The following is a 19,492-nucleotide window of genomic DNA, read 5'->3' as shown; positions in this document are numbered from 1 at the left end:
TTTATGTAACAGAATAGTCTATGACTTAAGAAAGTTATGTAACACTTACTCTGCCTTGAAAAGTTGGCCATATGTTTTTATCAACTGGCATTATATTTTAAAAACTCCTCTGGCTATTTTCAGCTTGCTGAATGGCAATTCAAGCTGGTACAGTACATGCACTTTAGTCCCACTCATACAGAGTTTCCCTGAGAAAGTATATGAATTAGCTAGAGGGAACTGCATTTGAGATCTCACTTCAATCTAAAACCTCAGTTCTACCTTATTCACAGGCACAGAGAAAATAGAATATTTATGCTTCCAGTATGCCAGAGTTTTTTTTAAGTGTTTGGAATTATTTCCAAAAAGCAGAGTGGAATGAAATTGATTGCTGCATCTTAAAAATAGGGGAGTCTTTGAAAATACTAGATAGAGGAATCCTTTGTTAGATTTTCAGAATAGAGAGAATAATTTGGATAGAAAGATCTATTATGAGATAATTATTGACAACTACTGCTGTCAGTTCATCAGATGTTTTGTTTGTAGTAGTAAAGGTCATTTGGAAAAAAATCACTATGTTGGAGATGTCTATAATATTTCTTTTTAAATTCTGTATAACAGCTTAATTTAAATGTTCTCTCTGATTGTTTGTTTGGGTTTTTTAACCAGATCTTCAGAGAAGGATCATTTGAGAACATTAAATCTGGAGCAAAGGCTGTCTGTTGGTTCTGATGATGAAGTAGATCTTGTGCAGGAACTTCAAAGTATGTGTTCCAGCAAATCTGAGCCTGATATAAGCAAGGTAAACACAAGATTTTTAAATAATTTACTACATTACCATAGTGTGTTGTTTGTTATGTGTTTAAAATAAATTTTTGATTTACAAGCCCTGCTTGAACTGAAGAAAATTATTAAATTATTTGGGAATAAGCCAAAGCCAACTAATATATGATACATAAGTGTTCTGGTTTAGTATACACCATTTTAAATTACACCTTCACCAATTTTTCTTGTGAAGATTCTTGCAGTGGAGGATGAAATTTCTATAGAATCATAGAATAGCCTGAGTTGGAAGGGACACACAGGATCATTGAATCCAACACGTGGCTCTGCACAGGATCACACTGAGAGTCACACCATGTGCCTGAGAGCATTGTCCAAATGCTTCTTGAACTCTGTCAAGCTTGGTGTTGTGACCACTTCTCTGAGAACAGCCATTCCCTGCATTACTGTTCCCTTGTTGTGTTTCATGCTCTCGTTGCTCCCAGTGGGAAACTGTTCTGTAGTCATAAAGACATAGAAAGTTTACCCTAATATGCATTGAACATTTGGTTTGTTTAATACAATGCCATCAGCCTTCACAGAACTGGCTTAAAGCTCTTCTGCTCTGTAGGCAAAATGTAGTTTACTGCCCCAAGCAAGAGAGGATGGATTGGCCTAGTTCTTTAACAGTGGCAAAAGAGAGTGAAGGATGCTTGCAGGGCTCATAGTTTTGGGCTAAATTCTATGTTGTAATGGGTTGTGGGTGTTTATGGCAGACCTGTTGAGGCAGAGTGTGGAGCTGTGTGTCTCTCTCATTTTTCTTTTTATACTGATACCATGCAGCTTTCCCTGTGGCTGAAGCTATTTATTCTTTTTCATCTTTCCTCTTAGCATAGCTGATGTGGATGGATGTGACAGCAGGCTATGTTCACACTGGAGCAGCTGTTCCATATCTTTTGAAACATGGATAGAGTCAGTCTTAGGCTATTGTCCAGTTAGGCTGTGCATGACATCCTCTAGGATTTCCCTGAACAGCAGTTCCATTAGTTTTGCTTTATTAAGTATTCTGTTTATTCTTAGAAGACAACCAAATTTGTATTAAAAAAAAGAAATACTGTGTTTGGAAAGATTTTTCAACCTATTTATTGAAACCCTTTATTATAGTGCTTTGTTTTGTGTTGTTTTTCTTAAAGTATTTACAGTACATGTATGAGTCACATGCACCAAGCTGGCAAGCTAATCACTAATCAGTTAGCAGGGATTTATTGTAGCTATCCTTAAAAGAATGGGATGTGCTTAAAGAAATGGTAACCAACTTAAAATTGTGTTTAATAACATGCAAAGTATAATTGCTTGTTGATGACAATTCAAGGAAATATGGGTTAGATAAGGAAGGAGATAGATGTCAAGTCTTTTGTTCAGTTTCCTCACCATGGGTGGAACCATCCTTGGCTGGAATTTCTGTTGTTAATTCCCCAGCTGCCTAATAGAGCCTTGCAGAAGTAAGGGTGCTGTTGCATGCTTTCTTTGAGTGGTGTAATTTCAGGCTGCCAACAGAATAAGTACTTCTGCTCTTTAATTCACCCTTTCACTCGAATATATTCCTGCTGCCTTCACTGGGTTGGGATTGAATACTTTTGCAGTTGCAGAATTTAATTGGATCAGCTTGCCCCAGGATAAAATACCTAGTTTTCAGTGAGGACAGTATCTTGAGCAGGCTCTGTCTGTTATTTTCTAGTCAGGAAAAATAGAAAAAAAGGGAAGAAATATGGCAGGAGAAAGGGAAAACAATCATTCCTTTCTCTGATGTTCCTGAAGGCTGGTTAAATTTGATGGGATACTGCCCTTAAGCTCCACTGAAAAGTATCACTCTGGAAATGCATGTTTAATCTTCCTCTGATTGTAGTTTATATGAAATCTCCACCTCCCATTTTCTAAAAATGCACTTAAGAGTAAAGAAGAGATATTTTAATTGTTCTTTGGATATTTACATGTTCTGCATTGCATTGTACAGAAACCATGAAAATAAAATCAAGCCTCTAAAAATTGGCAAATGTAAACATAATCTCTGTGAATAACTAAAAAAAAAAAAATCATCATTTCCTTATCTTTCTTTAGATTGCAGATTCTAAGGATGAGTTACTGATGTTCAGTAACTCCCAGAACATTCCTGTATTATCAGCAAGTAGTACTAACCCAAATAAAACAACAGCACAAAAGGTAGGTGATATTAGTTTTATGGTAGGATAGGAAAGGTGTCTTCAGTTTCTCCAAGTCTGAATTTCTGATTGGATCCTAAGAATTAGTGCCCTGTTTATTACAAGAAAATACTGTCATAATTCTTAAGAAAGTTGCTAGACTACCATTCCAAGATCCTTTCATGTGACTTAGAAGCTAAAGATTTATTTAGAAGCTAAAGATTTATTAAAACAATGATGCTTTCAGTTTTGGCTTTCTACATAAAGCCATCTCCCTAGGCCAAGTATTTTTGACATTACATTGACACTACAAGTTATTTCCATCAGATATGAAGAGAAATAAAATCTGGGTTTGTTGTTTCGTTTCAATTAATGTCACTCAGTAAGTTTGGAAAAGCACCACTTCTAAAATTCTTGATGTAAAATTACTGGTTGCTCTGACGTCAAAGCTCTAAGGGGCAAAAATATTGAAAAGACATGATATTACCAAAGTTTGTGAAGAATAGCATTTTTTTAGAGGTATTCAGTTCCTACTTTTGACCTAACTATTTGCTGAAATATACAGTCATCTTGCTATGTTATATATGTAAATGAACTTCAGTAACTTCAGAGTAGTTTCAGAGTGGGAAGATAAGCTGAATATTTTTGGAAGATATAGTAAGTCTACTACTGTCTTCGTTTCAGAAATTTTTATTATTGTTTGTGGATGCTACCATCCCTACTAAATACAGAGATGAAATTATGTCCTGCCTACTTTTCATTATTTGGGAAATTATGTTTTCTCTGTTGTTACATCTTCTTCCCTTTTCTTTTTTGCTCTTTGTGTTTGTGAACATCAAGAGAGTTTCTGAGCTCAGTTAATCTTAGCCAGGGTCTGTGGTCTGTGTTCCCTTACCAGGCCTTCTGTGTTCCTTTGATATAGGTCTTTTGGAGGCCAATCCTGATGTTTTATCTAACTGCAGTAAATTGTTTTCTAGAGACACCATTTTCACCATACAGTGAAATCCCTGAAACTGGATTAACTAACACACCTTAGCATTAAAAGAGCTGACTTTCACAGACCACCAAATATTCTGAATTGGAAGGGACCTACAAGGATCTTCAAGTCCAACTTTTGAGTGAATGACCCATACGAGGACTGAAACCACAACCTTGCTGTAATCAGCACCATGCTCTGACCAGCTGAGCCAGTCTCAGGCTCAGATGAGTTGACAGCCTTGCATTCATATTTCTTCATATCCAAATATTCAGAAAGTTAGAATATTTTCTGTAAATTGGTTAAAATCTATAGAACAGTCTCCACTAAAAGAAATAATTTTAACCTTGCAGATCCACAAGTAGGTGTACTCCTTTTGAATATTTCTCTAAACACATATTCAGGCATCCCAAATCAGAGCTTCACATAGTAGTGATGCCTGGATAATTGGCTAAGTCAGATGACCTATCAGTTCCTACTGTACATTTCTCCTAGTAATTTTTTTCTTTAAAAATTCCTGCTAACAAGGAGAAGGCATTTCTATATTGACTTGCAAGTAGACAAGCTTAGCTACTTGGGAGGTTTGTGAAAAACTTGATCAAAAGCTTTCATAGAGAATAAAAAAAAAAAAATTCTGGGGAGATGTTGGCCAAAATGAAGGGAACACAACCCAGCCATGTCAAACAGTGATACTTATTTATACACAATTTTTTTTTTTTTTTTTAGGATGGAATGCGTCCTCTCAGCAGCAGTCGAACTGTGGAAAGCAGCAACAGTAAATCAAAGACAGAGTTGGGTGTTTCAAGAGTTAAATCTTTTCTTCCTGTTCCTAGAAGCAAAGTCACCCAGCCTTCTCAGAATACTAAAAAAAAGCAGCAGCAGTAATACAAGGCAAATAGAGGCAGATAATAACACAAAAAGAGAGATTTGGAATTTGCACAAAAAAGAACAAATGGAAAAATCCAATAAATTAACCTGCCTATCTTACAATTTTTTGTGTTCATATAATCTCTATTGCAAAGAACCAAGTACTTAAATATGTAAATATTTTTTAAAAACAAACTGTTACCCTGTAATGTAAAGTTTGTACAGGACCACAGTTTTATTTCTATGTACATCAGCTGGAAATGATATTGATTTAAAGTTCAGAAATGGGCATTTTGCCTCCTTCATAGATGGTTGTTTTTTTTTCTTCTTTTAATATGAAAATTACTTATTTAAATGATAATATTCAGGGGCACCTACCACAGGATTCTGTTTGTGTATATACTGTACATAAATATATTCTATTAAGTTCACATGTTAACCTGCATTCAAATGAGTTGCACAATATATACAACAATGGCTTAAAGCTATTGTTCATGCATTTTAAAGACATTTTATCTTCACTTAATGAAAAATTAGTGAATGTGGCAATAACTGAAATGTTTGGAATTGCAGATCAATTACTTTCAGCTACAAGCCATATTAAATACTTTGATTTCATCATCATCATCTGCCTGCTGAATTGTGATTTTGTTTTTCTCAAGCTTCTCTTCATCTAAAATGTAATTAATTTCCTTTATAACTTTTATCTCTTAAAAAAGGAAAGAGATTGAGAAATTAAAATGCAACAAAAGTTATTTTTCTCAGACTCTTACTCTTTGATAGAATCGAAGAAAATGTGATCATTTATCAACTTTGTTTTTCTTGTATACTGTAAAAACTTTTATATGCTTCATTAGTGTTTTAAAAGCATCCAAGAAATAACAGTGTTTTACAGAAACAGATTTTACTGAAAAGAAATTCGAGCAAAAGCTTAACTACAGTATTATCCAAGATAATGTAGTAGCAATGAGTTACTATGTAATTATCAATTTCTGTTGTGGATTTAAGATGTAATTGCTATAAAATGATACTTGAGTTGCAGTTAAAATTAACTCTTTGTTATTTTTCTCTCCACCACTGAGGTAGATCGTGTTCCCATGAGGAAAGTTTCTATGCAGGGCATATTTCCCCAGCCTCTTTCTACAATAGTTGCAGTTACATCCTTGTGAATTGCAGGAATGTGGAAATGCGCACTGTTGAGATAGCTCACCTGTTAGGCAGGGGAAAGTGCAGATTTTTCTTGAGATCAGATTTGGATGACTTTTGCTGGGTTAATGGGAGATGGTTTGGGGAATTTGGACAGTGATATGCCTCTAATATCTAAAAGAGCATTTTTCTCAAAATAAGCCTGGAGGAGGAAAGGATTAACTTTTTCCTAACACTTTGCCTTTGTATATAAAACAGTTACCCCAGATTCATGTCAATAAAATCTTTGTATGGCATATTGTCTTTCTTTCTCTTAGTTTGTGTGTGTGTGTTGGCTCTATAGATATTGAATATTAGAAGCTTATTTCTGAAATAATTTCCTGCACAATATATTTAGAAAGTACCTTGTTTTTAGGCAATTGCTGTTTCACTAAGACTTCTATTTGCTGTGCTAGTAATGTGGAACCAAATATAGGTCATTTCTCTAGAAACTGATTTTTAATTTTTTTTTTTTTATTCATTTTTATGCTGAAATATGGATGCTGCTTTTGCTGGTGGTTCTTAGCAGAATGAGTCAGCTGCAAAGCACTGCAGGTCAGAGCAAGTAGGATCCCTGATGTGCTGAAGCAGTGAGCAGCAGTGTGGTAGCTTGTGTGAGAAGCTCAGGTAGGGATTTCATGGCCAAGGAGGAACACAAGTGTAAGACACTATCTGCAAGGATCACATAAATTTCAACATAAGAATTTGTAAAAACAATTTTATTTAAGAAAAATCCTGACATCCTTCTAAGCCAAGTTTGTTCTGCATTTAAAATGTTACACCTGGTTTAGATCAAGAGCTAACAGTGTGCTTCTGTGTGGGAAGATACTGGGCAGTGTTCTAAAGCATGCTTTGAGGCATATTTTAAAACTGCATATTGTCTATGAGAGTAAAAACTAATCAGTACTGTACTGTGCATGAAAATCTGCAGAGGAGAGAGTAACTTTGGTCATGGTGTGAAAGTTAGGTCTCTTGCTAAATTTAGCATTGCCTTTCAATGCCCTCATTATCCTTCCTTTACAGCCTGCTGTCCTAAACTCTCCATCTGCATCTTTTACCTTTTTGACTTCTGTCTGCTATCATTTTGTTTGTCTGTCAGTTCAACACAGTGATCTCCATGCAGCTTTAATCTCACAGTATCTTACAGATCTCCTAATTGATGGTTCTCTTCTGCACTAAGAGCTAATCTCTCTTGTTAGGCCACAGCAGATCCTGCCCTCAAAGAGTGAACACCACAAAACCATAAACACAATTTGCTTGTGGACGTGCTGACTTCTCTGCTGGCTTATCACTTGGTTTGTGTTAGGTTGTGCTGAAGCAAGGCCAGGTTCTGTTCATGAGCTCAGGGCCCATGTGTCAGGGCTCAGGGCTCACTGTGTCTTCAGGTTATTCCTGTGATGCTACAAACAGCACTCATAAGTGAATTGTCATACCAGCTACTCTCACTTTGGGTTTGTAATGGGCAAAATCCTTTCTCTTTCTTGCTTCCTGTATCTCAAGCAGAGAGGATTGGAGTGTGCTGTGCTGGGCCATGCCCATCCATGCTGCATCTGCTCCCAGCTATTACCCCATAACTGAAAGAGGTAAGTGAAGAGAGAGACCCCATCTCCATGGAGGGGTATCTCAGAAAGTATAGGGAAGCTTCTATGGTTGAATCCATCTGACAGGCCACTGGAGCAGTGAAAGACTTAATTTATCCCTCATCTGACTACACTACATTCTTTAAACACATGTCAGTGTCTTCAACTAGAGAAACATGAAAAATACTTCTCATCCATCAACTCTGGTAAGTACTAAACATTCCAGCTCTTCACTTCAAGCCACTCCTGAAAATAAAACCTTTCAGCATCTCTCCTATGGTTCTTATTTCTTGACAAGAATATGGACTGTGTTCCTTAAGTGAATGTCTGAATCCATCAGACAATATTTGCCTTTTATTTTGGGTTGCTGAGCATGAACTCCAAAATTAAAACCATGAAGAAACCTTCTCCATCATTCAACAAAGGCAGCAACATTCATCAGCAACAGCAAAACCAGGAGGCCTGAGGCACATCTCTTCCTGTAATACAGCTTAAGTGATTTACAAAATACATCCAAAACCCTCCAGCTTTCCAATAGAACTGGAGAAGCAAAACAGCCTCCGGTGGTGTAAGATGCTTGGAGAAAGGATGAAGGATCGCTTTCTTGGTTGTAACTCTGGCTAAAGTGATGTTTATGGTGATCAAACTATAGTTAAGAGAGTTAAGAATCACTAAGTGAGCTGTTCTTCAAGAAACTTGAAGAAGTGACTTTAAGGGAGCACAAGGTATGGTGGTAGTGGGCTGTAGTATCACTCAGAAACTTCTGGCTGCATTTTACAAGGGTTGTATTTTGAGGTTGAAGTGAGCCCCGGGGAATGAACTTAGTATAAATATTGTTTATCCTAGGAACAGGAAATTGGTTTTAGAGAACATGGGGGTTTGTAAAGGAAACGTATTACTGTATTGCATTGTATTGCTTAATTTGCAAGATGTTTTTAGACAGCAACTAATGGTCCATTAATGAACAATTGTACGTCAGTTCTAAAGCGGTGTGGGTTTTTTTCCAAATGTTAAATCACAGCCAAGTGTAACTCTAGACCTAAAATACCAAATCTATAATAGAAAAATGAGGAAAAAAATAATCACCAGAATATTTTTTGGTAAATAAAATGAAACAAATTATGTAATTCTGAAATTACCTCCAGCAATTAACACCAATTTAGAATTAATACAGGAAAATGCTTTAAAAGGCCTAAAGTTACTAAGAAATAATTTAAGCCTGTTGCTTAAACAGGGTAGATAGAATTCGAAAAGTGTAGATGCCATCAGGTGTTCAGCAGCTCTGATGTAACAGCCTGAGAGATTTGAGGCTTGTGGAACTGGAGGAGGTGGATTTTAAGAAAGACTTTGGAAATGGATATTTAATGAATAAAGCACAGCTGGTAAGACACCAGTTAAGCAACTGTGAAAACAAACTTGTTTGTTGGAATAGCAGGTTTGTTTGACTCCAGTGAGATACTGAGCAGTTCCCGCTAATGTGTAGTTATTTTGTATATAAGATTTATGAAAATGGATAAGTATGCACAGTTCAAGTTTGTTTAGGCTATCCTAGCTTAGCATTTGCTCTCCCAAGGCTTCTTAGTGCTGTACTAGCAGTGTGGCCACCCTTCTCCACTGTACTTAAGGACAGCTACAAAATCTCTTCAATTTTCTTTGGTTTCTTCTTAGCAGGCTGCAAAATTAAATCTCCACATGTAGTATTAAAGTCAGCATGCTCTTCTCTTTGGCTATATGTTGTACAGACCCACATTGTACAGACCCATAGGTGGTTTTAATGACAAAGTGCTCTGGTAAGAGTACTTTTTATATTTGTTCTGTTTAATCAAATGCATGCAAAGCAAAGCACATGAGAAGAAAAATTCCATTAAGTAATGCTCAGCCTGTGCTTATGAAGGTCATTGTTTGTTCTTCCACTAGTTATAGCCTCATTTGCTTCTTTTTTGTTTTCTCCCTTCCCTCTTGTGCTCCATTTTCCATCATGAACAGCACGTGCAACTTCCAGATTAGTTTCAGGCAAAATCCCTGGGAGCTGTCACCCTCTGACAGAAAGTACAAGAACACTTACTCTAGAAGGTAGTGTGCTCTTCTCAACCTGTGTTGGGAAGGAGAGGCTGGGTCATCCTCCTCATGGAGGCTGGTACTAACTTACCTCCTCTTCCAGCCTGAACTCCAGAGGAGCTGAAGCAGTGGTTTGGAACTGAAAGAAATAACACACTCTTCTCTCAGTTGACCTGAGAGGACAGCATCTTGCCTGGGCTCTTTGGGACTGGCAGTGTGATGGTGGTAGCTGGGCACTGGTGGCAGAAGCTGTTTCAGTGAGTGTTGTAGCCCAGGGTGGAGGCAATCAGTCAACTGATTTACTTTTTCCTTCAAATTCCTCCTCCTGAGTATTTGTATCAGCTACTTCCATATGTCCCATCTGCTACATGCTCCTGCTGTATTTATCTTTTTCTTTCCTGAAATGTGTCCTCGTCTGCTGAATCCAGCTTACCTACCACCTTCTAACTCTGACAACGACATGAACGGTTTTGCAAGTTCTGAAGCATGCACTAGTTCTAATGACAGTCATTCTTTTCTGCTGATCTTTCTGATCATCTTGTTTATTTAGATTATAAACTCCCCCACTTGGTGTGTCTGCTGTAACTCTGAGTAATATCCTGAAAAAGAGCGACCCTTGGCACGCCTCCTTGGACTTGGCCACACTTCAGCAGCCCTAGCCTTCCAGCCAGGCTTGGCCACGTACTCTGTAAAGACTTGTACAAATGGAGAGCTGACTATGTCAGAAAAGGGACAAACAGTGTGAGGTGAACAGTTTGAGGGGATAAGAGGAGTGGAGATGGGATTCAAAAGTCATACTACTTCAATACACAGTTGGTTTTCCATTGTTAAAAATCAAGCAGAGTTTAGTGGCAAAGAAACAGTGACATGGCAAAATTGAGACCCAAGGTTATCCAAAGTGCTCTGTGAGCATGAGGCATTGCTTTGTGCAGAAAATCAGGCGGCGCAAGGTGTCCCCCACAGAAAGAAAGCAAAGAGATCCAGGAAAGTGCTAGAAGATAGACAAGCATAAAAGTACAGTATGAAGGACAGGGCAGGAAAAAAACTGCCAAAAAATATTTGCAAAGGAAATGTGTAATGAAGGCCAGAAAGTATGCAATGGGGGACAGAGCTGGAGGGAAGCCAGTGTGACGCAGAGTGAGCAGCTCCAGAGTGAGCCCCGGTGCCTGCGGGCTCAGCCGGACCCAGCGGCGCCTTGAGCAGCACCAGGGCCCAGCCGGAGGCAGCGCAGGCCGATGCTGCTCCAGGACTCCCGAAGGAGTTTAGTCCAAGCCTTGCCTGCGCTGCTCTTCGCAGCTGCAGGGCCGGGCGCTGGGGGAGGCCGGGCCGAGCGCAGCCCGCGCCGCAGCGCTTGAGGCCCGCAGCACCACCTAGTGCCGCCCGGCCGGCCCGGGCAGCCCCGCAGGCCTTTCCAGCCGCCGCCTTCGGGAGGGAGAGAGCGGCTACCAAAATGATGGCCATGTTCTTGATAGGCAGCAGTCACCGAAGTGGAAGCAGCAGAATCTGTCCACCGTGCCTGCCCCATTAAGGGGGGCAGGAGGGGCTTTAGTGTGTCATACAGGCAGTTTCTCTTTTTAAAAATTTATTTAAAGAAAAAAATAGTCTGAAACACCTGTATATATCACTGGAATACTTTAGTGCACAAAGACAGCATTGGACAGTACCTGGCCAGACTCTGGGGCTGCCCTCGTTTTCAACAGCTCTAGCATAAGGAGACATCAAAGTCTAGTAGCAAAATATCCCTGCAACAATCCAAATATAAAACTTTTTGTACAAATATATTTTTCTGTATAGTATGCAATCACTCTTAAAATACATAATTTCCTTAGCAAAAGTTTGCAACAATATTAAAATAAATAAAATATCCTAGAGAACATTCAGTTCCATAGTAAAACTGCAAACCAGAAGAGTATAAAAATTAATTTCATTATTAAAGTCTACATCGGAGAGGTTTCTTTTTTTTTTTTTTTTTTTTTCTTTTTTTTTTTTTTTTTTTTTTTTTTGTTAGGCCAAAGTAAAAAGCATATAAAGATGCCAGACCTATGCAGATTGCAGGTTCACTGCCAGGAGTCCTACCTTTTGCTAGATACTGATGTCAGTCTGCACTCATCCAATTGTGAGTGTGTGCAGGGTCAGGTTAACAGTCTCCTAGATTTTAAGAGGAAATACCAATTCTCTCTTAACTGTGGAGACATAACAGATGTTGATTGGCTTCCAAGACAATATCCTCTCTTCCTTCATTTTCACCTATGCACGTGGCATTTGGCCTTTCCTGCTATGCTGAAATTACAGTTGCTGCATGGAAAACAAAGAGAAGGAAGTTTTCTCTGTGGCTTGCTGATATTGTCCCTTAATTCAGTTGCAGGAAGTGAATCCACAGAAGTTTTTTACATACTGATTTTTCTATTTTCCACCCAGATTTGATAATTCTTTTCACATTCTTCCTGCTGTCTAGTCCTCTCACCCCAGCAAGAACATTTCTAAAAGTTTTCTGAAACAATGTCAGCCTAGGCAAGTTACTTCTGCTCGCCATCTGGTTTGTATCCAATCAGAGCAGCTTTTCAAAGGAAATCTGGTTTCACCACTCTAAGTGGCAAAACCTCAAAGAATGCACTAACTTGCACATGATTAACCACAGAAGGGAAGCAATTCCCACATGCTCATGTGGTCGCTTCAGTAAACACCTCCTGGAAGGCTGAATTTGTGCGTGGCTGAGGCAGGTCCAGAAGTGCTGGTTCTGGCATCATGGGGCACTGCTGACCATTCACTCCACAAAGAGGGTCTTTACACAGCATCTCACAGTCTGGTCTCCTGCACTTCTTCCTCTGTCTCCTCCTGCAAGGCAGTGATTTGGGGTCGGGGTTTACGTTTGCTGGAGTTTCTGTGGTGTGCTGGCAGTAGCTTAAGGCGCTCAGCGTGACTGATGGCCTGCCTGAAGGAGCTCTTCTCGTTCAGCAGCTTCTGAATGGATTCGTACTGCCTCAATCTATTGTCCTCGATTACCTGGAGAAACATCACTCTGTCAGAAGAGCAGTGGTGGTGCTGACAGAATTCAGCTAATGCAACTAATGGAGCAGGGAAGAGACATGAAGACATGGCAAACATCTTCTAACAGAAAAAGCCCAATTTACAATTTCTAATTTCTAGTCTGCAGTTTCTAATTAAAACCACAAAAACATGCATTAAAATTTGAACATGTGGAAAAGGTGCCTATTGCCCAAATTACAAAGTGCTGCTGCACTGGCTGGTTTTTCCTTGTGACTTGGTTTTATCTCTGAGTCCCTTTGTTGAAGACTCCCAGTACCTTGGCATTTCCCTGGCACTGCTAGACCGCCCAGTTAAGAAAGCGTTAATTTTTCTATCACAAGCAGAGAGAGAAAGCTGCCAGCAAAGTGCCAGCCTTTCTTTGCTTTCTTCTCACCAAACAAGGAAGCACTGCTCACCTCTGTTTGAAGGAGACAAGAAGTTTGCCCTGTAGGGTTGTGCAGTCTCCCTGTCAGACAGGAGCCAAGGAAAAATCAGGCTCCTTCGCTGGCACTGCATTGTCAGCACATCTCTGGTAAGGGCACAGGTCTGACAGGAGAGAATTTTAGCATCTCTGTTGCTAAAATATGGTCTGGAGGGTGGGAAGCCTTTTCAGGGCTGAGGCTGCCTGCCTGCTAGGGCTCTGCTGCCACAGCAGCTGGGAGCAAGGCTGAGTCCAGCACACACCCAGGAGCAGCACATCCAAAAGGATGTACAACCTGCCTACTGACTAGCCTGCTTTAACTCCAGGCACTGTTCCTCCTGCTGTGCTAATGCACCCAATCAAATAGACATCGAAATCTATGTTTCACTCTGCTAATAAAATTTAGATGCCCACCCATAGAAGAGTGAAAAAAATACAGAAAGAAGAACCTAATTTTTAAGAACCATTTACATAACTTTCTTTTTCTTTACTAACCATTTTTATGTAACAAAGGAAATACCCCAGGACTCCAGTAATTTGTCCCCTTGATTACACATGAAAGGAATATTTACATGGCTTGTTGAAAGAAATCAGCAATTCTGATCATCACATGCTAGGAAACTCCTCTTCCCCAGGCAGCCTCCTATTGCTCAAGTGCAGCTGATTCTGCATTTGCAATTGTAAAACTCTGTGAGATGCTGAGATTTTTCTGAATCTCCTGAGCCAATCAAAAATATAAGGCACCTGGATCAGCAGCTGGATAACCTACACAACTTTCCTTCTGGTCGAAACTTTCCTTCTTGCTCCCCCAGAACATGACCCAACTCATCTGTATTCAGATGTCTGTCACAGATCAGGTGAAGGAGCAAACAGGAGCCTGCTGTAGTTCTGCCAGTGGGTAAGTTGCTCAACTGCCCTGAACGACCTCCATCAATCCAGAAAACATCACTTCCACTTGGTGTGTTTTGCGTGTTCATCAAATGTGGTGAGACAGCAGTAAGTGAGCCTATGAGAAATGCTCACCAAAAATCTCTGGCATTCCAGCATCGCCTCCAGCCTATGCTCGGAGAGTATCACTGTGCAGTTGGCAAACGCATGCTTCAGGGTCTTCCTGATCACTTGGGAAGTTCTGAAAGGCAAACAAACAATGCAATGTGCATACCCATAACTGCACAGGCCCATAAAACACATGTGTAGCAGCCTGGCTGTGGGTTGTAGAGCTTCCATGCAGGGACACAGCTCTGCGGTGCCTCAGCTGCATCTCTGCTGTCAAAGTATCTATGAGCCATAGAATAAAGGCTGTAAGCAGGCTTCCCTGAGCCCCTGCACAGAATTACCAACACACATTACTAAAATCAGGCTTAGTAATAGGGCAGACAAGTTACAAAAGATCTCTTTAGATGGTGCTGCCTCATGGGTTTTCTTATTCCATATTAGAAAACAACAAATGAACAAAACATACACAGGGTCCAGGTGAGCACTTGGTTCATCGAGCAGCAAGATTTTAGCTTTGCTGAGAACTGACCGGGCAAGGCACATCAGCTGTTTGTGGCCATGACTGAGGACGCAGCCTCCATCCACAAGAACAAAATCAAGCTTGCCTGGAAATTGCTCTATTACAGACTTCAGCCCAACCTGCCGGAGAAAAAAGGACACAAAAGATTGTCAAGACATAATTACTGCTGACTGTGGTAATCATTTACATCATTGTAAATGCTACAGAAAGTGATTTTTGAAAGGAAAACAGGCCTCTTTGGTTACTAGGAGTTTAAAAATAAATGACCAAATTTTATATACTACATTATAGCAATAGAGAAAATAACCCCAGTCACCATGGCCGCTGTCTCTACAGCTCTGACAGTGTTTTCAGGTGCTCCTTTTGCTGCCCCAAAGGTCTTGTGCACTTTGGTTATACTAAAGGCATAAGGGGTTTCCCCCTGGCATTTGTGACAAAGTGTTTAGAGGGGTGCCCATGCCAAGTGAAGCTGCTGCCTTTGGACCAGAAATCAGAGTCCAGCCCAGAAGATGTTTTCTGACTGTTTCTTCCAGTGCTCCTGTTTACTCTCTTTGGGAGATTTACACCTCCAATCAAAGCTTTCCATCTTCCACAGATCCAAACCAACTGTGGTCCTTGGCCTTATCAGCAGAGTTTCAAGAGACATTTTTACAAAATATGAAAACTAGGAAATATATGTGAGTTGCATGGCTCTATAAAATACTATAAAAATGTAATGAAACTCCAGGAACTTATAAAGGCCACCTCCCTTGGATTTTTTAACTATTACTGATAGCAACTAATTTGCATTCCAGGGAAAACAAAAAAATGGAATTCCTACAAAGTGTTTTCACTTTGCATGGAAACAGTATTAAACTGTGGTGTATGGGTATATGTGTTGTGCTTCTGAAGAGCTTGTGCTTTAATTTTTATGCAAATTAAGCCCAGCGTTTTGTTCCTCATTCTCTTTTGAACACAAATTGTGTCCTTAATGAAATTTTGCATTCAATGGATGGAAAAGTGCTTTCTTCTTAAAACTGCACAAGGTCTCTTCATGTACCCATAGGGTTCAGAAGCTGTCTGCAGGAGTAAGACTTAAGCTCACAAGTCAACACAAGTCTGACAGGTTCAGGTGCTGAAATATGGGGGCAATAAAAAATGCAACATCAGACAAGGCCTTGTTCTCTGCAGTTGATTGCAAGGAGTGTAAAAAGCTGATTCTGATTTCAGGAGGATCCTCTAAATCCTCAGCAGTCAACATGGGTCTGGAATAAGCTGACAGCTCATTTCTGTGCCGTGCTCCCAAAGTTAAACTGACTCACTGCCGAGCCAGACTTCAAGAGCATGAACTTGGTAAACAATCCAATCACTCCTAGTAAAAAGCATTACAGCTCTTTCTTTTTTATTTGCTTTGCATTCTTGCCTATGCAATGAAAACCTCAGTATCAAATACAGGTTTGCCCAACTCCTTAATGATAAACACTTTAAAATAAAATTTTTTTCACGCCATTGTAAAAGAGGTTTAGCTCTTTAAAATACCAAGCTCAATTCAAACACACACTAGAAACAATCCTCCAAAGCAGGAGAGCTTATCTTCCTCAAGAAAGAGGATATTGATCCACACTAAATTTCTTTATGAGCCTCAGAGAAGCAGAGAAACAGCACTGAGCACAATGTTGCCTCCGCTAGGGCTGTCTGAAAAGCTGTCACACCATCTAAACAAAAATGTTATGATATTTTCATTTGACAGTAAATTACTCACAGAATGTGTCTACTTTCCTCTTTTCCAAATATAGAGAAGAAATTATAAAAACCCAAGAAAGCAAGCAGAGACAGAGTTAACCTCCTGGATGGGAAAGGAGGAAGCTTTCAGATTAAGTCTCACACCTGTAAGCATTTTTTGATACTTGAGACTTGTAATGAAGGAAAGTAGCACCAATGTATGGTTAAGTCTGTATTAATTAGGTCATCTGTACCTTTGAAAAAGGTACCCACTTTCTAGGCTGCGGCCCTTTCCCTCCTGTAATGCTCACCTGACTTTTCCTGGGCATTACGGACACAGCTGCAACCCATGAAGCCCTGTCACAGCCAAGAGGCAGCACCTGACAACTGCAATGTGTGGCACCAGTGCAACATGGAAACAGAATCTGGCAGCTAAGCTTGGGAATTGGAAAAAAAATGTTGTGGAAACCTCAACAAAATATTAGAAGACCTTCAGGTTCAAAATTCTAGCATTCCATGACTCTTACTTTCCATGGCAGAGGAAGCTCCATGATACAAGTAGAGCAAAAGCCTGAATGCCTTGTCAGAGAGAGCTCCTCTCAGCTGGCTTCCCATTGTTCTGATAATTGAAATAACTATTTATATAAAACATAATAGATATGGTTGGTAGCACAGCATGACCTTTCCCCTGCACTTGTCCCCTAAGATTCTACATAAATGTGAAATATGACAGTCATTAGACCTACACTGCACCCTGCTGTAACCACATCACCAGAGGGAGACAAATAACACTGAACAGCTTTACCTCCTCTGCAACTTTCCATATTTCTTCATCATTCCACTGCCCATAAGGATCCAAATTCATCCGAAAACTTCCAGAAAATATGAACACTTTCTGCAAGAAAAAAGACATACAGACACAGGTAGATAGATAACCTGAAACATTGTATAAAGCATTGGAAGTTGTGAAGATTACAGACAAAAGAATAACGTTCTGCAATTATCAGAGAGAGCTAACTGCAGGTTATTTTTTTTTAATATTGTTCCAAAAAATGATTTTGAAAATGCTTATATATTAAGATTTTGGCAATTATCTTAAGAAAATCTTAGCCAAACTTGTCTGAAGACCAGCAAACCCCAGATTTCAGCAGTTTTTAGAATCAAACATTTCCTGTATTTTCATTTTGAAATAAACATTTTAAAACTGTTTTTGATTCTTGACTATGTGAAACATATTCAAACATACCAAAAGAAAATTGTCAACCTAAAGTGTGTGTTTCCACAATTTTGCTTAGAGAGAAAAAACTATTCTTATTTGTCAAAATTCAGGGACATTGTCCTAAGTTGTTTTTCATCAAGGAGTTTCTTTTTCTAATAAATTGTAGCCAAACACACATCTCAGCATCATCCTGTTCCCTGGCATTTCACCATGTCCCAGTCCCATCTCTAAAGGTGCTCTTTCCCTCTCCCACTGTCACATGACTGAACTGTGGCAGAGCCACTGCAGCACCAGCCCGCTCTGTGAGTGTTTTCCCCGCCGGACACTGCGGGCTGTGCTGGCTCCCTGCTATGCCCCGCGCCCACCTGCCGCTGCTGGAGATGAGGAGGATGCACATTTCCTGGCACTGAGAACACGCCCTTCTCCAGCTGAAGTTTACCACTCCATTCTGCTTTCCCCATCAGTTCAGGTAAGCAGATTTAGGCCATCATACCTTAGATACACGTTTTGTAGCTCAAGAAGCAGTGACTCAGACAAAATTAAATATTTGTTGAATCTCTTTTTACATAGGGCGGATTCTGAGAGAAATTAGATTCTTCAAGGGACACTGAAGCTGTACCACATTTAAGAAATTTTTCTATGCCGTAAGGTACACCCGATGTTTGTAACAGGGAGAACTTGCTCTCAAATAATTTAAATTTGAGCTGAGAATTTAAGTTGTTGAGAAATATTACCATTTGCTTGCTCTTTCTGTGTATGTATGCAACAAATACCAAGAGGAAAAAACTGAGACAATTATTTTCTCCTGTCTTTCTCAACAAAGTATTTATTTAGAGAAAATGTGTTGAAATCCCAGTGATTCACAGCCATGTACATTCCTGGAGTCTTGGTAGTCAAACACTACCAAAAGCAGCAAAGGACTACCTGTACCAGCAGAAAATAACAGAGAGAATACACTTAGCAAGTGCTCTCCCAGAGTTTGGCCTGTGTACCACAATTTCTATCTGACCCAACCTGGGAACTTGGCATTCTTTCATCAGATTTCAAAGTGATTTATATACACATTTACATTCATCATTTAATTATCATTAATTAAAAGTATGACCATTGCAGAGGAAAATTAATTAATTAATTTGCTAGATTAAGATATGCATGCCACTGCCAATGTATTTGGTGCAAAAGAGAAGGAAATAACTAATTCAAGAAACCAGAGGAGAAAAGCAGCTGCACTGAGGTGCTGTGCACTCAATGGGGTGGATTTAAGTGCAATGATACCTTCAACACATGGCAAACAACACGCTGAAAGAGCTGCAGAACCACACTAAAACACACAGAACTACAGTTTAAAGTTAATCACTGAAATAATTTTTGTAGAGACAAGGGGGAAAAAGTAGAGCCTTTCTTATAATTGTTATTGCTAATAACAGTGTGAGCTCAGGTGAAGTACAGCAGTCCTTTTCCCATGCCCTGCTCTGGTCAGGTGGCGTGAGTGGGGTGACATATTTGCAGCAGGATTAGGTTCTTCCAAGGGGTGGGTGTGGTGGAAACAGCAATACTGTGGAAACAGCGTCAGATGTGGGTTTGCTCACACTGTGAGCCCCACACATTTAACTAATAGAATGCATGTTTTCATTTCTCAGTGGTAAAGAATAGTTAACTGAACAAACCAGTTTTAAAGGAGATAGGGCTGAATAACATTCCTGCTGAAGTGCACCAGGCAGAGCAATAAGGGGTACAACCTTCCTCCGAAGCTGCTGCTATTTCTAATAACTGTGCTTTCAAGAAGCAGGGCACTAAAAGCAAGCTATTCCCAAATGCAGGGTTTTGTTTTTCATCCCCATAAAGTAAATATTTCATTGTCCTGAATTCTGGTACTTCTCTCTCCATTTCAACACCTCCTTCCTCCCAGCTCATTAGAAACCATATAGGGTTCAGTTAAGTAAATACCATATGAGTCACCTGGGCAGTTAAGGGTCTGCTTGAAGAGAAGCAGAAAAAAATCT

The 19,492-nt window shown here is 39.6% G+C and overlaps 2 protein-coding genes across 2 annotated transcripts in view; one reads left to right on the top strand and one right to left on the bottom strand.

Moving 5' to 3' along the window:
- Nucleotides 1–6,224, top strand: part of CTTNBP2 (cortactin binding protein 2) — a 69,405-nt gene extending 63,181 nt beyond the window's left edge. Inside the window, 4 exon segments of the mRNA XM_053943553.1 lie at nt 649–781; nt 2,860–2,961; nt 4,642–4,784; nt 4,786–6,224. Coding sequence (XP_053799528.1) covers nt 649–781; nt 2,860–2,961; nt 4,642–4,784; nt 4,786–4,951 — 544 coding nt within the window. The 3' untranslated portion in view covers nt 4,952–6,224.
- A 4,996-nt stretch (nt 6,225–11,220) lies between these two features.
- The window catches only part of CFTR (CF transmembrane conductance regulator), an 85,339-nt gene continuing 77,067 nt past the window's right edge, over nt 11,221–19,492 (bottom strand). The window contains exons 24-27 of the mRNA XM_053943552.1: nt 17,076–17,165; nt 14,516–14,688; nt 14,077–14,182; nt 11,221–12,608 (exon numbers count right to left, since the gene is read on the bottom strand). Of these exons, the coding sequence (XP_053799527.1) occupies nt 12,402–12,608; nt 14,077–14,182; nt 14,516–14,688; nt 17,076–17,165 (576 nt within the window). The 3' untranslated portion in view covers nt 11,221–12,401. The remainder of the gene's footprint in view (nt 12,609–14,076; nt 14,183–14,515; nt 14,689–17,075; nt 17,166–19,492) is intronic.

Source organism: Vidua chalybeata, chromosome 5 (genome assembly GCF_026979565.1).
Source record: "Vidua chalybeata isolate OUT-0048 chromosome 5, bVidCha1 merged haplotype, whole genome shotgun sequence".
NCBI classification, from domain to species: domain Eukaryota; kingdom Metazoa; phylum Chordata; class Aves; order Passeriformes; family Viduidae; genus Vidua; species Vidua chalybeata.
Note: the sequence above shows the minus strand (reverse complement) of the source record. Positions and strands in the feature narration are given on the sequence as shown.